This window comes from Coptis chinensis, chromosome 7 (genome assembly GCF_015680905.1).
Source record: "Coptis chinensis isolate HL-2020 chromosome 7, ASM1568090v1, whole genome shotgun sequence".
Classification (NCBI taxonomy): Eukaryota; Viridiplantae; Streptophyta; class Magnoliopsida; order Ranunculales; family Ranunculaceae; genus Coptis; species Coptis chinensis.
The window spans coordinates 97,100,363-97,117,168 of NC_141462.1; the positions used below are offsets into that span (position 1 = coordinate 97,100,363).

The 16,806-nt window shown below is 38.4% G+C and overlaps 2 protein-coding genes and 3 pseudogenes across 6 annotated transcripts; 3 read left to right on the top strand and 2 right to left on the bottom strand.

Annotated features, from left to right (window-relative positions):
- The first annotated feature begins 893 nt into the window (after positions 1 to 893).
- On the top strand, positions 894 to 7,274 carry EMB1793 (LYR family of Fe/S cluster biogenesis protein). The gene is made up of 3 exons (XM_086571036.1): positions 894 to 1,277; positions 1,633 to 1,712; positions 6,514 to 7,274. Exon 3 carries the CDS (start codon positions 6,541 to 6,543, stop codon positions 7,009 to 7,011), a length of 471 nt encoding a protein of 156 aa, XP_086427162.1. The 5' UTR covers positions 894 to 1,277; positions 1,633 to 1,712; positions 6,514 to 6,540; the 3' UTR covers positions 7,012 to 7,274.
- Positions 3,857 to 6,399, bottom strand: LOC147490392 (U-box domain-containing protein 15 pseudogene; annotated as a pseudogene). The gene is made up of 3 exons (XR_015202899.1): positions 6,388 to 6,399; positions 5,883 to 6,294; positions 3,857 to 5,080 (listed from the first exon to the last, which is right to left on the bottom strand). The product of XR_015202899.1 is annotated as a U-box domain-containing protein 15 pseudogene (transcript).
- Positions 7,215 to 13,036, top strand: LOC147490393 (TPR repeat-containing protein ZIP4-like; annotated as a pseudogene). Its single transcript, XR_015202900.1, has 6 exons — positions 7,215 to 7,225; positions 7,652 to 8,418; positions 8,765 to 8,954; positions 9,046 to 9,078; positions 12,234 to 12,383; positions 12,674 to 13,036. The product of XR_015202900.1 is annotated as a TPR repeat-containing protein ZIP4-like (transcript).
- LOC147490394 (TPR repeat-containing protein ZIP4-like) lies at positions 9,322 to 11,104 on the top strand (annotated as a pseudogene). Its single transcript, XR_015201200.1, has 2 exons — positions 9,322 to 9,777; positions 10,307 to 11,104. The product of XR_015201200.1 is annotated as a TPR repeat-containing protein ZIP4-like (transcript).
- Positions 13,037 to 13,380: 344 nt separating the features above from the next.
- Positions 13,381 to 16,638, bottom strand: LOC147490395 (uncharacterized). 2 transcript variants are annotated; one of them, XM_086571034.1, is made up of 9 exons: positions 16,498 to 16,638; positions 16,256 to 16,384; positions 16,113 to 16,157; positions 15,890 to 16,036; positions 15,719 to 15,780; positions 14,281 to 14,434; positions 13,994 to 14,185; positions 13,791 to 13,895; positions 13,381 to 13,678 (listed from the first exon to the last, which is right to left on the bottom strand). In XM_086571034.1, exons 2-9 carry the CDS (start codon positions 16,334 to 16,336, stop codon positions 13,646 to 13,648), a joined length of 819 nt encoding a protein of 272 aa, XP_086427160.1. In that variant the 5' UTR covers positions 16,337 to 16,384; positions 16,498 to 16,638; the 3' UTR covers positions 13,381 to 13,645. The 2 variants fall into 2 exon arrangements, with proteins under 2 accessions (XP_086427160.1, XP_086427161.1); XM_086571035.1 differs by lacking the exon at positions 15,890 to 16,036.
- Between the last annotated feature and the right edge of the window lie 168 nt (positions 16,639 to 16,806).

Consider the following 16,806-nt stretch of genomic DNA (forward strand, 5'->3'; position numbering starts at 1 on the left):
CTTTCTAAATACAAAATATATATATATCTCTACTAGTAGTATCTCCTATAATCAATTTAGCCTCTTAAATTCATCCGGATATTTTTCTTACGCATAATACCCTTGAATGAATAAATAAATTAAAACACCCATATACTATTTAGATGGGGTGTTTTGTCTTTTTCTCCCTCTACAAATTTGATATACCCATTTTATCCTTACAAGTATTATTTAACCCCCCCTAATAGGAGTATTCCGTAATTCTATGTGGTCTTACATTAAAATTCCAAATCCACACAATCCTTTTCTAATTGTACGCACTATAAATGCCCATTTCATTAGCTTTTAATTATTAGTTATTAGTGAATGCTCGTGCCAGTCGACACTCTAGACACATTGCTTTTGAACAACACCCCCAAGAGACCATCTCTATGGTAGTACTATCAATGATATAACCATTTCAAACAGTTTTATACTTCATAATTATTTCATACACATACTCAAGTGAGCTTAATTATTGCAATTCTATGCATTTTATTTGTCACAAATCAACTCATTACATATACCATTACACATTTATTAATGGTATTTGTTATTGACCGACCCCATATTGTGGTGGGCAGGCCAAAAAAAAAACAATTATTACAAGTGTGCCATTGGTCTCAAAAAGTTGAATTTGAAAACCCCTTAAACGACCAACGGCCAGTTGTTTTATTGTCTGGAAACCATTTATTGTGGCAAAACCCAAATTGATATGTGATCACACCGTTTGAGATTTGAACTTTTTAAAAAATATAAAGTTCTGTTTCTTAGCTTATTGACCGGTGTGGTTTGGACTAATTCCCAAATGTTATAGCCAAATCGTTTGGGACTTAACTATACCACGCACTTAAATATGTCATGAGTTAGCCCAAAAAAAAAAAAAAACCATGTCACGGGCTCCTTGGCAGTTTACGACTTTAGTGGTCTAAGGCGCCAGATTTAGGCTCTGGACTGTCAACAACTAGGCAAGAAAATTAAAAAAAACGTTTACGGATGTTGATAAGCCAGCACTTGTCATTTTCTTATTTTTTTCTATCAATTTTAGAAATTTAGAACTAAAGAAGTACAAAACAAGAGAGTTTAACACCTCACTTCATCCTTTTCTCTTCAATTGCAACAAACTTATATCCTTTAGCCTGTACGAATTGGAATTTTGAAATATACATGGAGATTTAATATCAATCTTGTTGGTAGTGTTGATTGGGTAGAAATTTCCAGCACACAATTGGAGGATCTGCCACCAAATTAATTACTTGGTAAGGGTTGTCTTCACTTAGTTTTCGTTATTGATGTAGTGAAACACCCAAAATACACTTGATTAGATATATTGTTTTCACCCAATTTTAAATATCATAAGGTTTGTACCTCTATGCTCTTATATATAAACTCTAATTTTCGGGCATTGAAGATGGGCGAGATTGATTAATTCGGCTCTGATTCAATTTTGCTATTTTACATTTGGTCGGATATAACCATTTCAGGCTGTCAACTATAATTTCTTTAATGATTTTTAAATGAAATGTGCCTTATTTTGTTTCTGGTTCGTCTTCGATTAAGTATAAATACACAATTTAATAACCCATTTATTGTTGTTGTATTACAATAAATCAGCAACTTGGAAAAAGTAATGAAGCATCGTTCGTTTTCTTAGGGTGTGGACCAGATGTTAATCTAACCAGAAATTCTAAAAGGTAAATACGGTTGATCACTCTGTTTTATTACATGTTTCTCTTCTAGTTGTTATGTTATTATTAGTGCTTCTTTTGTACGTAACAGATTTCTATTTTTTAAAAGTTTGCTATTTCCCGCTGTGTCAGTGGAATAGTACCCAACAACGCCTATTTGATGTTATTATCCTCTTTAAGTGCTATGGATTTAATGAATGTTACTAGGATGAATAAGGGAACATAAAGTGGTAATGCTAATAGGACGGGAACAGAGGTTCTATTGAATATATCTATTCAAACTTGAGTCCAATTTGAATAACAACATGCAAGGTCTGATACATGATGGTATAGCACCCTCAGTACGGTGTCTACATTTCTGTTTTGCTATGTCGGACAATTGTATCCGAAGAAAGAATTGAAGTTAACACACACTTAAAGATACTGATCATAGAAACATTATACAGAACACATAAATCACACCTTATATATGTTCCAACAGAGAGTAGCATTAAACATGGGTAGATTAACAACACAATGAATTCTTCAAGGACTGACACATGCTCAACTACACAACTTGTGGGCTTCAGCCACATAGTTACAACAAATATTAGAAGTAAATACGCCACAAAAAAAAAAAGGAGAACTGTTCTTTTTAATTTAGAAGATATTAGTAGGAAACGTGGGTTTGATTCTAATTTGAGAAGAAAGATAAAAACGTGGGATTGTGGAAGACTGAAGAAAGGAATTTTGCAAGTTTTAGAAAGTTTTTTTCTTCAGGAAGTTGCTTATTAAAAGTTTTTATAAAGTTGGAGACCTATAATGTAAATACAAAAGACTTAAAAGTTGGTGGTACTAATTGTAAACGAAAGGAGATTAGAAAAACACTATTCGATAGTTTTGGGAGTGTTCGGGGAAGTCTGGAAATGATATATTGTAGAGATGCATACATCAGTGGTGGAGCTAGGAATTTACTCTAGTTGGGGCATTCGGAGATTTTATGGCCTTGTTTCTTTTGGGCCATAATTTGATGTATCACTGTTACTAAAGTTTATGAAAACGACCATATTAACAAAAAACTTGGGAGTCAGCTTGCAAATGATCCATTTATACAACTACAAGATACCTGTCGACTCTTGAGAATGGTCTGACATGGAAGGCGGGATTCTTCTGTCTTCACCGTCGAGGTTTTCAGAAGAATGAAATATGCAAAAGATTGCATATGTTATTGCTATGTTGTAAATAGGCATAAGTGCATAACTAGAGTAATTGACGAGGTTACTGGTATATATTATCACTAGGCTTCACATGGTTGCATTGCCCATAAGGCCATATCCAAGTCAAGAATGCCTGAGGGCATGCAATGCACTTGAGTGAATGAGTCGTGAAAAAGGGAATCCAAATTCCCAATACTAAAGTAGAGTGATGGCTCAACTCCATCCCTAATGTGCATATTTGTAGTTATGTTGCTACAATGCTACGGACAGTGCAGAGGCATTCGAATCAAGACCTCTTGGGGCATATTACTCTTGCAGCTCAGAGCAAGGCCATCCAAGAAACGAAGTCCAGACAAATAGTGCTAATTAATAAAGCAGCAGCACTCGGTCAAGCACTTAAATAATGCTACACTCATTTGTGCAATATAGAATGTTTGTTGTCAAACAGAAGCCAAATGTCGGAAATTATGGCTTCTTAGAGCAATTTACAACAGTAAGAAGAAAACATAATATAGGCATTTGCAGGCAGCTCTAAGATGGCCTTTTACGAGAAAAATCTTTGTATATGAAGGGAATTTCTAGATAGTAGGCCAACCATTGATGCTATAGTCCATGATATCTTATCATGCGGACCATCTAGCAACGTGAGGGGGGGTTCATTCATACACTCAAAGTCAACAAAGAATATTTTGGGTCAGAGGTGCAGGCGCACACTAGTATGCTACAACTGTACAAGTGTGGAGTGAATAGATTTAAAAAAAATCTGAGTGGTCATTTACTAAATTCATATGGATGCCTTGTAAGAGTCTAAGGGGGGGTGTGAATAAAAATGAGAGACGGGCTTCACAAGAGACACTTATTTACACTAGCTTATGCATTTTTTTTTCCAATAATAACTAGCTTATGCATTCAACTAAATGAAATAAACTAGAGGGGATCCATAAGTAAGAGCAGTAAGAGCACACTGAAGAAGATTATCATACAAAGAATACAGAGGTAAACAGCCAGTGAACATGAAGTACAAGCAGACCCAACAACGAAGTCATAAGAGAACAAGTATAAAGCTGTTGTGGAAACTACAAGAATGTTACAAGACAGTGCTTTGCATATTCATAGGATCTGCTTTCATTTGCTTATGAGATTTAAAAGGGAATTCGATTTCCTCTGGGTTCTGTTGGTTCCACTCCTTGCAACCTCTATTAGATGATCAAATATGCCGTATTGGAGTGCCGCTAAAACGAAAGATGAATTGTTCGATCCTAATTCAAGAAGAACTGAAACTGCACACTCCTTGTTATTAGGAGTTCCATCTTTAATGAGCTGAACAAGAGTTTCAATGAAGGATTGCTGCCCAATCTCATTTTGTCCCTCAAGGTGGGATGTAAGAAGTAAGAATAGAGATAGAGCCTCGTCAATCATACCCAAGTTTCTTCCTGTAAGTAACTGAAATAGAGGTGTCACAATGCCGGCCTTAACTGCTCTGGCCTTGTTTGCTAAGAGACAAGTTAAAGAGAGCAGTGGCAGCATCCTTTTTGCCCCTGATCGTTCCATTTTGCATTTTGCATTTTGCAACAGATCTACCAAGGGAGGGATTCCATTTAAAGATCCAATTATCAATTTGTTTTCATCAAGGATGGATAAACTAAATAAGCATGCTGCAGAATTCTCTGGCTTCCACTTTTCCATTCTGCAAGACTTCGATTATAGCTGGAATATCCCCCGCTTCTTTTGATATGAGTCTCTTGTTTGCCTCATCTATAGATAAATTCAAAAGAGCTGTTACAGAGTGCTCCTGGATCTTAGAATCGGGATAAGATAAGAGTTGAACCAATGCATGGATTCCTCCACTCTTGGCAATCAGGACTCTGTTTTCAGGGTTCTCTTTGGAGAGCAAACGAATTTTTCTCACAGCCTCTCTCTGCACATCCAGATGACTAAATGATAGGTCTCGGACTAAAGCAGTAATTTCCTCCTCGTGCTCAGGGGAGGAACTATCATCTTCAGCACTACCAGAATCCTTTTTGGCAGTTCAAACTTATTCTTCTCAGACCATCGTAGAATAAGGTTTTTGAGGGCAAAATTTGGAGCTAGAGATAGGTGAGCCAAAATTTGTCGGGTCTTTGGGCAGGTTCTGTGGTTCGCCTCAAACCACTTCAGTATGCTTTCCCTTTCGTAAGTCTTTTAAGGAATAAGAAAGATGCAAAAAGAAATGAAATACGTTTGCCCCCTTTACATACCTCTCCAGCACATTACAGTAGCAAAAGATAATAAGATATGGATATCAGAAAAATTCTAAAAATAACAAGTTTCACTCAGCCACAACGTCCGGAACAAAAATTACTCAAATATTATTTTTCTTCTTTTTCTTTTATAAATTCCTTTGTCAAAAAGTAATTTTAACAATGACATACAACACATAAAGTATAGAGTAATCATCCTCTGAAGGAATATGACATGATGAGAGTAAGTCATACTGGCATTTAGAGCAAGTTTACAGGATTAAGGTTCAATCCAACCCTTGCATGCGGCTGATTGGATTATATGGAGATAATGGTATGGGAGAGCCCTCAATAATAAAGTATAGCTTGGAAAAGTTTTCCTTCGTGCAACACTACATTTTGTTGTCAGGCATTGACCTATGAAAAACCTAGTATATGTTTGAGGCTCTCATTCTAATTAGTACGGTGGGATATTACTGAATGAATCAGACTTTGTCTTTTCCTTGCTATTGTTCCTAATTGAGGTTCTCACTTTTGGACCTATATACTGTGTTTTTAAATCAATTGGCAGTTTAGCTATTCAAGACCAAAATAATTATATGCAGAAAACCTGATATGTGACAAAGACTCTCCCCATTAGCATGGATCCTACAGGCGTTGAACAAGGAACGACAAATGAACTTAAATAGTAACATAGAAACTCTTTTAAGAGATGGGATTCCCTTGTTACAAAGGAAAAAACAAAAGGGCCAAACGTTTACCTGTCCGGAAGCCACAATAACAGGGTCCGACATTATCTCTAGTGTGATTGGACAAAGGAATTCGTGAGGGACAGACAAAGACGGGCACTTCACAAGAGTTTTCGGTTCAGCAAGTTCATTGAGCACATCAGACACTTCAACCCCGGCAATTTGTTTAAATTTGTTCAGAAGGTCTATCATCTTGTGGGTGCTTTCTGCATTTTAACCATTTCTTTCTTTCACAATTTTCCTTATAGCTATAGTTTCCATCTTCAAGTCTACGACGGTATGTAGCTCCAGCTTTTTGCTAGTCTTTCCAATATGGCACTGTCTGCATTGCAATCATCCTTTTTTCAAAAATACAACCATTGTATCCATTGCAAGCTCTATATCCCATGTGATCTGTCCGCTGCTTTGCTCTTTTTAAGTTGAACTGACACCAACTCAACCTAAAACAGAGAAGTACATCAAAGCAATGCAACAGATTAGGGAGCAGGCTATAAGATGCTTAGTGCATAGGAAATACCAAGTCTAGCATGGTCAAAGAATACTGATTATACCAATTTCAGTTCTTTATCATGTCTAATTGCTTCAAGTTCCTTTTGTAGTTTTTCTTTTTATGGTATCTGACCAGCTTTAATATTTTTAACAGTATTTGAAGGTAGTGTGAGAGAAATAGATGGCAATGAAGGTTGAGAAATGTAGAAAGATTGCATCCTCATTGAACCTGAATGTCATAAGAAGCCATTTGTTTGTTCAACGAAAGCTTTTACACAATGGCCCAGACACAATAGAAGAGTTAATGGAGAGGCACATAGTAAAGAAAGAGAAAAGCTATGACAGTGACGAAGAAGAGCTCATTAGACACCAACGCCTCACAAGTACCCATCGAGAAGCCCTCAGCCTCTATCGAGATATCATCAGGGCCACCCGCTTCTTCACGTGGCCTGATTCTCGTGGTGTCTTGTGGCGGGACATCCTAAGAGATAATGCACGACGAGAATTTGAAGACGCTCGTTTTGAGAGAGATCCGGAGATAATTACTAAATTGCTTATTGGTGGTAGCGACTCTGTACAAGCTGCCCTTGATAAGCTTGTTGAGAAGCAGAAGCAAGAGATGGCCAAGGACCATAATGATAGAGATCATTGATGAGTTGGGATTTACTTCTTATGATTTAAGATCTTTGTATAGGTGTTTGTAATTATTTGGCTTTGTTGTATTTGAATTTGTTTTGATTGTAGAAGACAAAACATAAATAATAGTCACTTGTTACACTGTTACAGTAAGACAATGGGAAAAAAAAATGTCAGTACATTCCTTTTCCCAATCTAGATTCTTGGAAGTTGGAAGTGATGAGTTTAAGGTTGTTATGCAGTTATAATTGGCGTAAATCTGAGTAAGAGGTTTCTACATTTCTTGTGTTTGATAATGTTGTAAACTTCTGCAATATATTTCCATTTCATAGTTCCGCAACTAACCATGCCAATTATTTGGACACTTAGTCTTCTAGTATAGTGAAATTTTAGTGTTCAGTCTTCAATTTGAAGCCAATTGTGATGATTCTAATTGGTTTCAAAGCAGTAGATTGACCCTGATTAGTGCTTAGTCAATTAGTTTAGGCTAATATCCTAAACAAGGCAAGAAATGTACCATTTCTTTTTAAGCAAAAACACCAATTTTTACCAATTCAACACAAAATTTGACACTTTTGTCATATTGTTTTCTTCCATTATTTGTCGATGTTTGTGTTATTGTTTTTTTCTATTATTTCTTAAACAAATAAAAAAAGGCTAAATCTATGGTCAGGTAGAAATCTCGCTATTAATTTACTCAATCGTTCCAAAAGCTTGCTGTTTAGGTCTCCAGATAGTCATAGGCTACTTGCCAATCAGTATTTGTTGTTTGGGAAGGTTCTTCTCTCCACAAAAAATCCCAATTCCAATGCCGCCGCTTCAATTACTGAAGCTTTGAAACTCATGAACGAAGCTTTGGATTTGTGTGACAAGGGTTTGAGGGTTGCCAAGAGGCAAGATGAGACTCTGGCTATTAAGAATGTCAAGTCTAAGACCTTGAGGTTCATGGCTGCCGCGCATTTGCAGGCAGGCCGAAGAGTTTGAGAGCCTTCTCAAGTGTATTAAGGTCTTGAGAGAAGGCGGCGGGGAACAGCACCCTTGTTTACCTGTCTTGGCTATGAAGGGATGGTTGGGTTTGGGAAGGTATGCTGATGCTGAAAAGGAGCTCAGGGGTATAGTCATTAACAAAGGGATTCCTGAGACTATTTGGGTCTCCGCTGTTGAGGCCTACTTTCTAGCCGCCGGAGTCGCAGGGGCCGAGACTGCTAAAAGTTTGTTTCTGGGACTCTTGGGGAGGTACCACAATTAGTGCCGGTGCAGCTGTCAGGGTGGCCCATAGGGTGGTTGGCAGCGGAGGCAAAGGTTCTCAGGTGAGAGCAAAGGTTGTGGCTGAATTGGTATCTGACAACAGGGTGATGTCACTGTTTACTGCAGATGAAGCGGCAAAGGAGAGGACAGCAATGCACTCCGTCCTGTGGAACTGGTTAGTTTTTTACAGCATGCATTTTGCTAGAAACTTCAATCTTAATATTCCACAATGTTTTGTATGTTAACTTTCCGTATTCCTTTCACCACCACATACATTAGGTATAGAGACATCACACTTGTCGAATATGCATATCAAGGACTTCTCCAGTTGCAACTTTGCCTTATAGAGATAAAACGGTTTCCTGCATACTTCTCATTATCTAAACAGTTATACACTTAGACCCTACTAAGTAGTGCTTCAACGACGATCCTATGAACATACGTGCAATATAAGTTTCTTTTACGAACACTCTTAGTTACCAACTAAACTACAGAATCCTGTTTTGATATGTAATTTGCAGTGGAGCCGATCATTTCAGATTGAAGGATTATGAGACAGGAGCAGAAATATTCGAAAAATCAATGCTTTATGTCCCTCACAATGTGGAGAACCGAATTCTCAGAGCTAAATGTTTCAGAGTCTTGTGTCTATGCCACCTAGGTCTCTCCCACCTTGATCAAGCTCAAGAATATATCAACCAAGCTGAACAGGTAAGACTATTTGAAAAGCTATATAGCATTATAGTTTGCATACATTGGCAGGACAGATCCTCATTTCTTGTGATGCTTTCTTTTTCTGCAGCTTCATCCCAACATCGCCTGTGCATTTCTCAAGGTATATCTTTTGAAATATTGTTGCCCCCTAAAATTCACCCATTCAATAACCTAAACTGCTAATTTTGAATTGCATTACTGAAAAAAGTTATTACCACTTATGCAAGCATTTGGCCACCGAGGAATCTGTTGCATTACTAGTTATCACTTTCAATCATTAGTTATCTCATTTTTTTTTGGACATTTGTAATTCAAGATCTACCTTCAGAAAAAAGACGAAAAAAGGTGCCATTAGTCAGTTGCAGTCTATGACGTCTTGCCATGACTTCACATCAGACTTCCTCATTTTGTCGGCCCATGAATCCATAGCCTCAAAGGCCCTTACGGTTGCCATTGCTTCTCTATCCAATCTGCTAAGCTTATATTCTCCAGGAAAACCAATGCCTACACCAGAAGTAGTAGTAATCCGCACTCTGGTCACAGTCCTCTCACAGGGGCCAGGCAATGAACGTGAAGTCCTCAAGTTCACAAAGCAGGCCTGAGCACGTATGGTTGAGGTCAGCCCTGAGCGGTTCTTTGGGAAGGGGGAGGTCGGGAGACGTGAAAGAAATTGGTTTGCAGTAAACTCATGGAACACTGGGACAAGAGCTGGTAGAGAAGGGAAGTATGAAATATGTACTGAATTTCTAGAGTTGGCATCTGAATTCTATGGCGCAGCAATCAGTGGTGACTATCCTGAATGCTTGACAGGGCTGGGAAGGTATGGAAAATAGAAAATTTTATCTTGTCACACCCAATTAGCTTGATACTGTCTTCACTTGTCTGCATTTGAGTTCCAATGCCTTAGTTACCTCTTCGCATTACCTGGCATGCTTAAGTGCTTAAACTCATTATCTACCAAAAACTGAAGTGCTGGTAATGCTGCCTTCATAACCTTTTCCCTGAGATGAATGTAAAATTTGTTAGATCTTCAAATATGAAGACAGAGTTTCTATACTTTATTTTTTATCCTTAACTTGTCATTTTACACTACTAGTCTATCCACTAAATTGATGCGTCAAGCATTCAGGATAGTCAATAGTGTAATAAGATGTCTTTCTTGTTCTGTCTGGTGGCGAAGGGATCAAAGATGCAACTTAAATTTGTTGATCAATCCTCCTTGACGTCCTTTTGGTGATATGGCTTGGTCTGATAGTAGCGTGATCGTAAGAATAGTTTAATGTTATCCAACGACTTGAATAGTTTTGGTGACATCAAATTTATTTATTCCCATTTATGTATGCATGCAGATACTGATGTCGATCTCATCGGGGACTCAACGAGGTGACGATCCCACTACGATTGAATCCAGTTTCTTCTTCGTATACACTTTGAACACTTATGATCTACGAGGCAGGCTCGCTGATACCGAACAGCAACAACTCATCTTGATAAAGAACTTTGCATCCTCAAAGACGTGCACCCCCCATTATCTCCTTCAGATTGGCCTCAATTCGTCACAAGGCCCACGAGCAAACCTTCTTGTTGCCGACTATGCTCTCAATACCTGCCTCTCCACTCTCCTTTCTTCCCCATCTCCCGACTACAAAACTGTTGCCCTTATTGTGTGGAAACTAATTAATTGGGCTTGCTGGGTTTAAGAAAGGAGATGCAGAGGATGAGGCATATGGTATCTATAAGCAGGCATATCAGATCATAATAGGGTTGAAGGAGGGGGAATATCCGTCTGAAGAGGCAAAATGGCTCTCCATGACTGCATGGAATTGTGCAGCACTACCTGTACGACTTGGGCAGAAGGCTAATGCAAACAGATGGATGAGGATTGGGTTGGAGTTTTCTCAGCGTATGTCCGATATGGTAAAGTACACTGGAAGTATGGAGCAGTTCCTTACTAGCTTTGAGCAGAAATTCAATGGCTGGGATGATGGTGAGAGTTGACATCAAAAGTTATCTTCTTACTTGTATATCTTTGTGTTCTTTAAGAAAGATCACTGGATCGTGCGTTTCAGCACTCGACTTGGTCAGTACAGCCGTTCAAAGCCTGATGGCACGAATGCACGATAACCATCCGAGATTTTTATGTTCCAGAGAAGGTTTAAAAAGAAAAACTAAAGATAGCTGTAACGCCATATTGAAGATAGAGAGAAAAGATTATGATATTTGGGTGGTTGCAAAATTTGTCAAGGAGCACAACCACTCGACAGTCACTCCCAGTAAAGTGCATTACCTTAGACCTCGTAGGCATTTTGCAGGGGCAGCAAAGACCATTGCTGAAACTTATCAGGGGGTGGGAGTTTCCTCTGACGGGGTCATGTTTATGTCCATGGATGGAAACCGCGTCTCTGTCGAACCAAATCGCCCCACCAGGAATGTTCCCCCTGTAGAAGCAAATCGCCCAGCGAGAAATGCTGGGTCCTCAAGTTATGGTAGATCTTCTGACAGAAAGAAAACCATTGGGAGAGACGCTCAGAATCTTCTGGATTATTTCAAGCGTATGCAGGCTGAGAATCCTGCTTCTTTTACGCAATGCAACTCGACAACGAGGGCCATATGACTAATGTTTTTTGGGCAGATGCAAGGTCAAGAAATGCTTACATTCACTTTGGGGATGTTGTTACTTTTGACACTATGAACAGACCTAACCAGTATCGGGTTCCATACGCGCCATTCACTGGTATGAACCATCATGGGCAGATGGTGCTGTTTGGTTGAGCTCTAATCTTTGACGAGTCTGAGTCTTCCTTTTTGTGGCTCTTCAAGACTTGGCTTGAAGCAATGTCTGGTCGTGCTCCTGTTTCTCTAACAACAGATCAGGACAGGGCTATACAGGCAGCAGTTGCTCAAGTTTTCCCCGGAACTCGCCATTGTATTTGTAAATGGCACATTTTAAGAGAAGGTCAGGAAAGACTTGGTCATGTCTGCCATACCCATCCAACTGTCCAAGGGGAACTTTATAAGTGCATCAACTTGACCGAGACAATTGAGGAGTTTGAATCATCTTGGAGTTCTTTAGTCGGCAAATATGATCTTAGGAAAAATGATTGGCTTCAGGCCTTGTATAATGCTCATAGACACTGGGTATTATTTTGGAGTTCTCTACCCTTGACTTCATTTCATTATTGTGTATCGGTATCATGACCATTAACCTATGTTTTAATTGCATAGCTATAGTCAGCATGCTTATCTAGTTCTGCTCATTTTTGTTTCTCATTCCAGCTGCAAGATTATAGCAAGAACCCTTCAGGAGAATCAGAGGTGAAGTTCCAGCTTTCAAGGCTCATGCTGGAGCCTATGTTAAGGTCTATGGCTTATATTGGCGATCAGCTCTCAACACCAGCTAATAGGGTGGCTGTTGTCAACTTGAAGGTAATTTTCTACTAGGTCTTCATAGTTGTAATCTTCTACTCCAGACATATACACGTGACACATGAAATCAATTGCTCTTCTAGCAACTGAATTTTCAGTGCTTCTTGGATTGTTGTTCGTGTCCCTTCAAATTTGTATATTGGTGGTTCGTGTTCCAACTGTTCCACCTCTATTATCGGAAGATTTGGAGAAACATAGATATACTCGTACCTTCATAAAATAAGCAGGTCATACATAGAGATGGATGATCAAGTGCTAAACTTTTGAAGGTTTGATAATTAATACTGCAGGTCCTTTCTCTTTGCCTCTAGAGATGGCAGCATTGATTCTTTTGCTGGCGATACCATACTAATGAGGAAGATTTGCAGCATATTGCTGTGTCTTGGCAATCCAAGTTTCATACATGCTGCAGCGATTCCTTTGTTGTTGAGAAGGGAAGATATGTACGGCTGCTAGCCTACTATGGCCATTCAAGTTGCTGGCGTGCTTGGATTTGATTTTGAGTTCGAGTATTTTTTCTTCTGAGAATATGAAACAATATTAGATTAAACTAGAATGACAATTCAAAACAACTTATGCTATCTTTTTCTCTGCCCATTATATGAACTCTTTCACCATGAAAAACAATGAAATAGAAGCTGATTTCTGGTGGATATGTTCTCCCCACGATATAAATTATCTTAGAAAAAATCAGCGTATTTGAAGATGTCTAGATGTATCACAATATTTGTTAAGGCACAGTTGGTTATGAGGTGCTTATTTTTTCGTTGGTTAGAAAAAATCAGAATTTGACTATTTTTTTGTTTGATATTGGTAGATAAGTGTTTATGTTTCGTTTTACATACCATACTAGTTAAGGCATAGTTGGTTATGAGGTGCTTATTATGTTTTAAAGGCATGCACATCTTGTGATCCAATGTGCAAAGGAAGCTTTTAGTTCAGCTGTGTGAGACCATGTCTCTCAATTTAGAATCATTCAAACAAATAAGTCTAGGAATTTGGTGATAACTTGTACCAAAGAATCAAATTTCATTCAAGTTCCCCTACCTAAGTAGTCGAGACCAGAATAAGAAGTGACTACCACAACATTCTTAATAAGGCTCTCAATAGAAAAAACCTAAGCCACAAATTAAAAGAAAATCGTCCAGCATTAGATAAGATAATGGACTGAACTGAATCTAATGTTCTAGTACAAATAATAGAACCTATAATTCTTCGGACTTCTTCATAAGAAATTATTTTTGATGCCCGACTTTATATCTTCAATCCTCTTCTGTAAACTGATAATTTCCGGCCTGACAATTTTGAAGCAAAGATTCGTAAGACCAGTGTTCTTTTTTGCAATTCCAAGCCATGCAATTAATAGTACCAAGAAATTAAGATAAGCATGTTGGAGAGAAAAATTACCTTGAGATACTCATCGATATCAGCCTTCATCTGTTTGGATTTTAAGGACACGTCGACCTTAGAGAAAATAGATGGTGATTGGCTGATTTCTGCCAGCAGATCAATCTGTAAATTGGAAAAACAAAAGATATATTTAGCTTGCTAAATAACTAAAACATGACAGATAAGAAAAATACTTGTAAATCAAGTGATACTGCCCACACCTTCAAGTTGGGTGTAGATGGATCAGGTAGCCTCATGTTGCGAGGAAATGCACTAAGAATAACATTCCGCATCTGAATGCAACTGGGTGGAATGACATCACAAAAGCTGAAATGATAGTTACATAGAAATTCTGGGAAGTCATGTAGCAGCACGAGGAGCACTCTTAGGATGCCTTTGTACAAAAACTGAACCTGCATATATGCGGATGGAAATAATTTTAAAACAGGCATCAATCTTAAGCTCAGATTTAAGCAACCCAAAAGTCCAGGTGTGGGAAGAGCCTTACTGGATCAGCAAGTTCAGCATTCCTCAAGTATGGCTCCATGAATTTGAACAATGCAACCAGAAGACGTTGAAACGAAGGCCAGCCCTTCTGATTATTTCCATTGAGCAACTTTGGCATGAAACACCTGTGGCTAACCAGCTCAAGCCATGCAAAGCTGAAAACGGTAAAGTCAAGAGACGGCCTCAGCAGAGTAATAAAAGAACCAAACAACAAGGGGATATAACACAACCAGTCGCATACGTTGATTAACAATGTGCCAAACTCAACCTATGCAGTCACAGGCAGGCACAAGATAGGGTTCAGCCTATATCGTAGACGTGTTCAGTAACAACTCGGCCTATGCAGTCACAGGTGGGTAATAGCTAAGGTTGAGCTTATATCCTAGACACAGCACGGAGCCTAAAGGATCCTAGCACATGCCGCTTCTGTTGCTAAAAACTAGAATCTCCCACCACCTTATTTGTACAAATCGAAACCATGGAATTTACTCAGCTATACATGGCCTAATCAATGAACAAACACCAATATCAATCTAATTATGCATTTCCATTCATCCATGAATCCATTAGTTATCACTCATCTAAACGAAAAGTTCATAATGTATAGAGGTAAGTCCTTGAATCCTCGTGCAGCTAAATTGGACTAAATATAGTGCAGAGAAGTAATATATGTGAATCTGAGTCAGATTAGCACAATGTATTCTCAACACCAAGAAGGGGCATAAACAAGTGACAGGAATTAAAATTTTGGATTAGTCAGGGATGACACCCCATTACTAGTTGCAATTAGAAATGACCTGATGTGAATTATGCAGCGGAATAACAAAACAATCAATTAATAACTAGGTTTTCAACCCAAATAAACACTCAATTTCATAATCTCCCAATAACAATAATAATTCTTCTCAATAACATTATTTTCCAAGAAACAACTACTCAATGAAAAAAAAAACAGAACCACTGAATAAGGAGGCTATTATCGTATATATAATATCCTTGACTCCTTAACCCTAAAATGCTCTTAGTTGGGCTTTATTCATTGGACCTACATGGCTATTTAAAATAAAAGTTAATAACGAAAAGGCCCACTAGAGACACCTATTACATCATGACCTCTTTTCATCTCGTATCCAACGGTAATGATCACCACATTGAAAAAAAACTTCATCCCGTAGCCATTGGATCTTGCAACAGGGAGATGAGGAATCCCTAACTGCAGCTAGTAGTTGGAATTCATCCATAACTAACCCTATAAGTTTTGTGTATGATGAATGTAACACCAAAAAAAAGTAAAATCCAATGCCGCTTAACAGATGCATTAGATGTTGGACACTAGATTACTTAAATTTCAGCACTCACAAGCCCACATTTATTATATGATATATTGGATCGCCATTACATTAAAGTTATAACAGAATAACGTTCAATCACATGCTTACCTAAAACCAGGAACTTTAAGAGGCTGCAGAGAAAGAAACGCATTCGCAAATGCTGTCAAGACCTGTGATACCCAACTTCCATTATTTTAAAGATTCCAAACAATAAAAATTCACAACTCTATTCAGCCACAAAAGAACTTAATAATGTGAGGGAAAGCCAACAGCCCATGCCTGAAGACCGGCACTTTCAAGGCCAGTGTCAGAAGGACCAAGATCCAAAAGCCAATTAATGAATAACCTAAAATATGGCCTTGGATTAAACGCAACTTTCTTATCCTCTGCATCTTTTTGGATAACCCTCACAGTTACTGACAGAATCTGGAACAATATAAAGTAATAAGATACTGCAACATAAAACGTGAAGAAAAGAAGCTCCTGCAAGTGCAAGACGAACCTTGGAGAGAAATTGAACTTTCAATGCTTGATCCAGCACACCATGCTATCAACCAAAATACAAGGAACGCAAGGACAGCTTTTGTCATAGATACTCGATTAGAAAGACATTAGGTAGCCAAATGCTGAGGAGAACAGCAATACCTTCAGTAACGAGGAGACTAGTTTTGCATACTTATCTACAGCTACAAATGACAGATGCAACTGTTGATTAGGTGATTGCATAGCTAGTGGGGCCAGCACTTCAGATATGCAATGTGATACGGAGATCTCCTGAAACAGAGGGAGGGAGAGACACACCCAAGGAGAATTAGTTATAGTGTTATACCATGTCCCTAATACACACTGTTGCTTATCTTCAGCTCTAAATAAGAATTAAAAGTTACCGTGAGGATGCGGAAAAAGTGTTCAGAGAAATCAATATCTTTAAGTAATCCAAGCAGCTGCGAGAGAAACTGGGTAGAAGATGCTTCATAGTTGGCAGGAAGCTCACAAATCCGGCATCACTCAGCAAACAGCAAAGAAACCTACAGCATAGATAAACTATAAGACCGAGGAGATAAGAGGTAGTATTCCCAGGAGACTTGTGCGTCCTGGGATAAAGAATGATCTCCTCGGCGTCCATATTCTCAAAATAAGTGTAAAAAGCAAACCCCTCGTGCGTCCTATACAACTTTGTATCTTACAAAAGTATT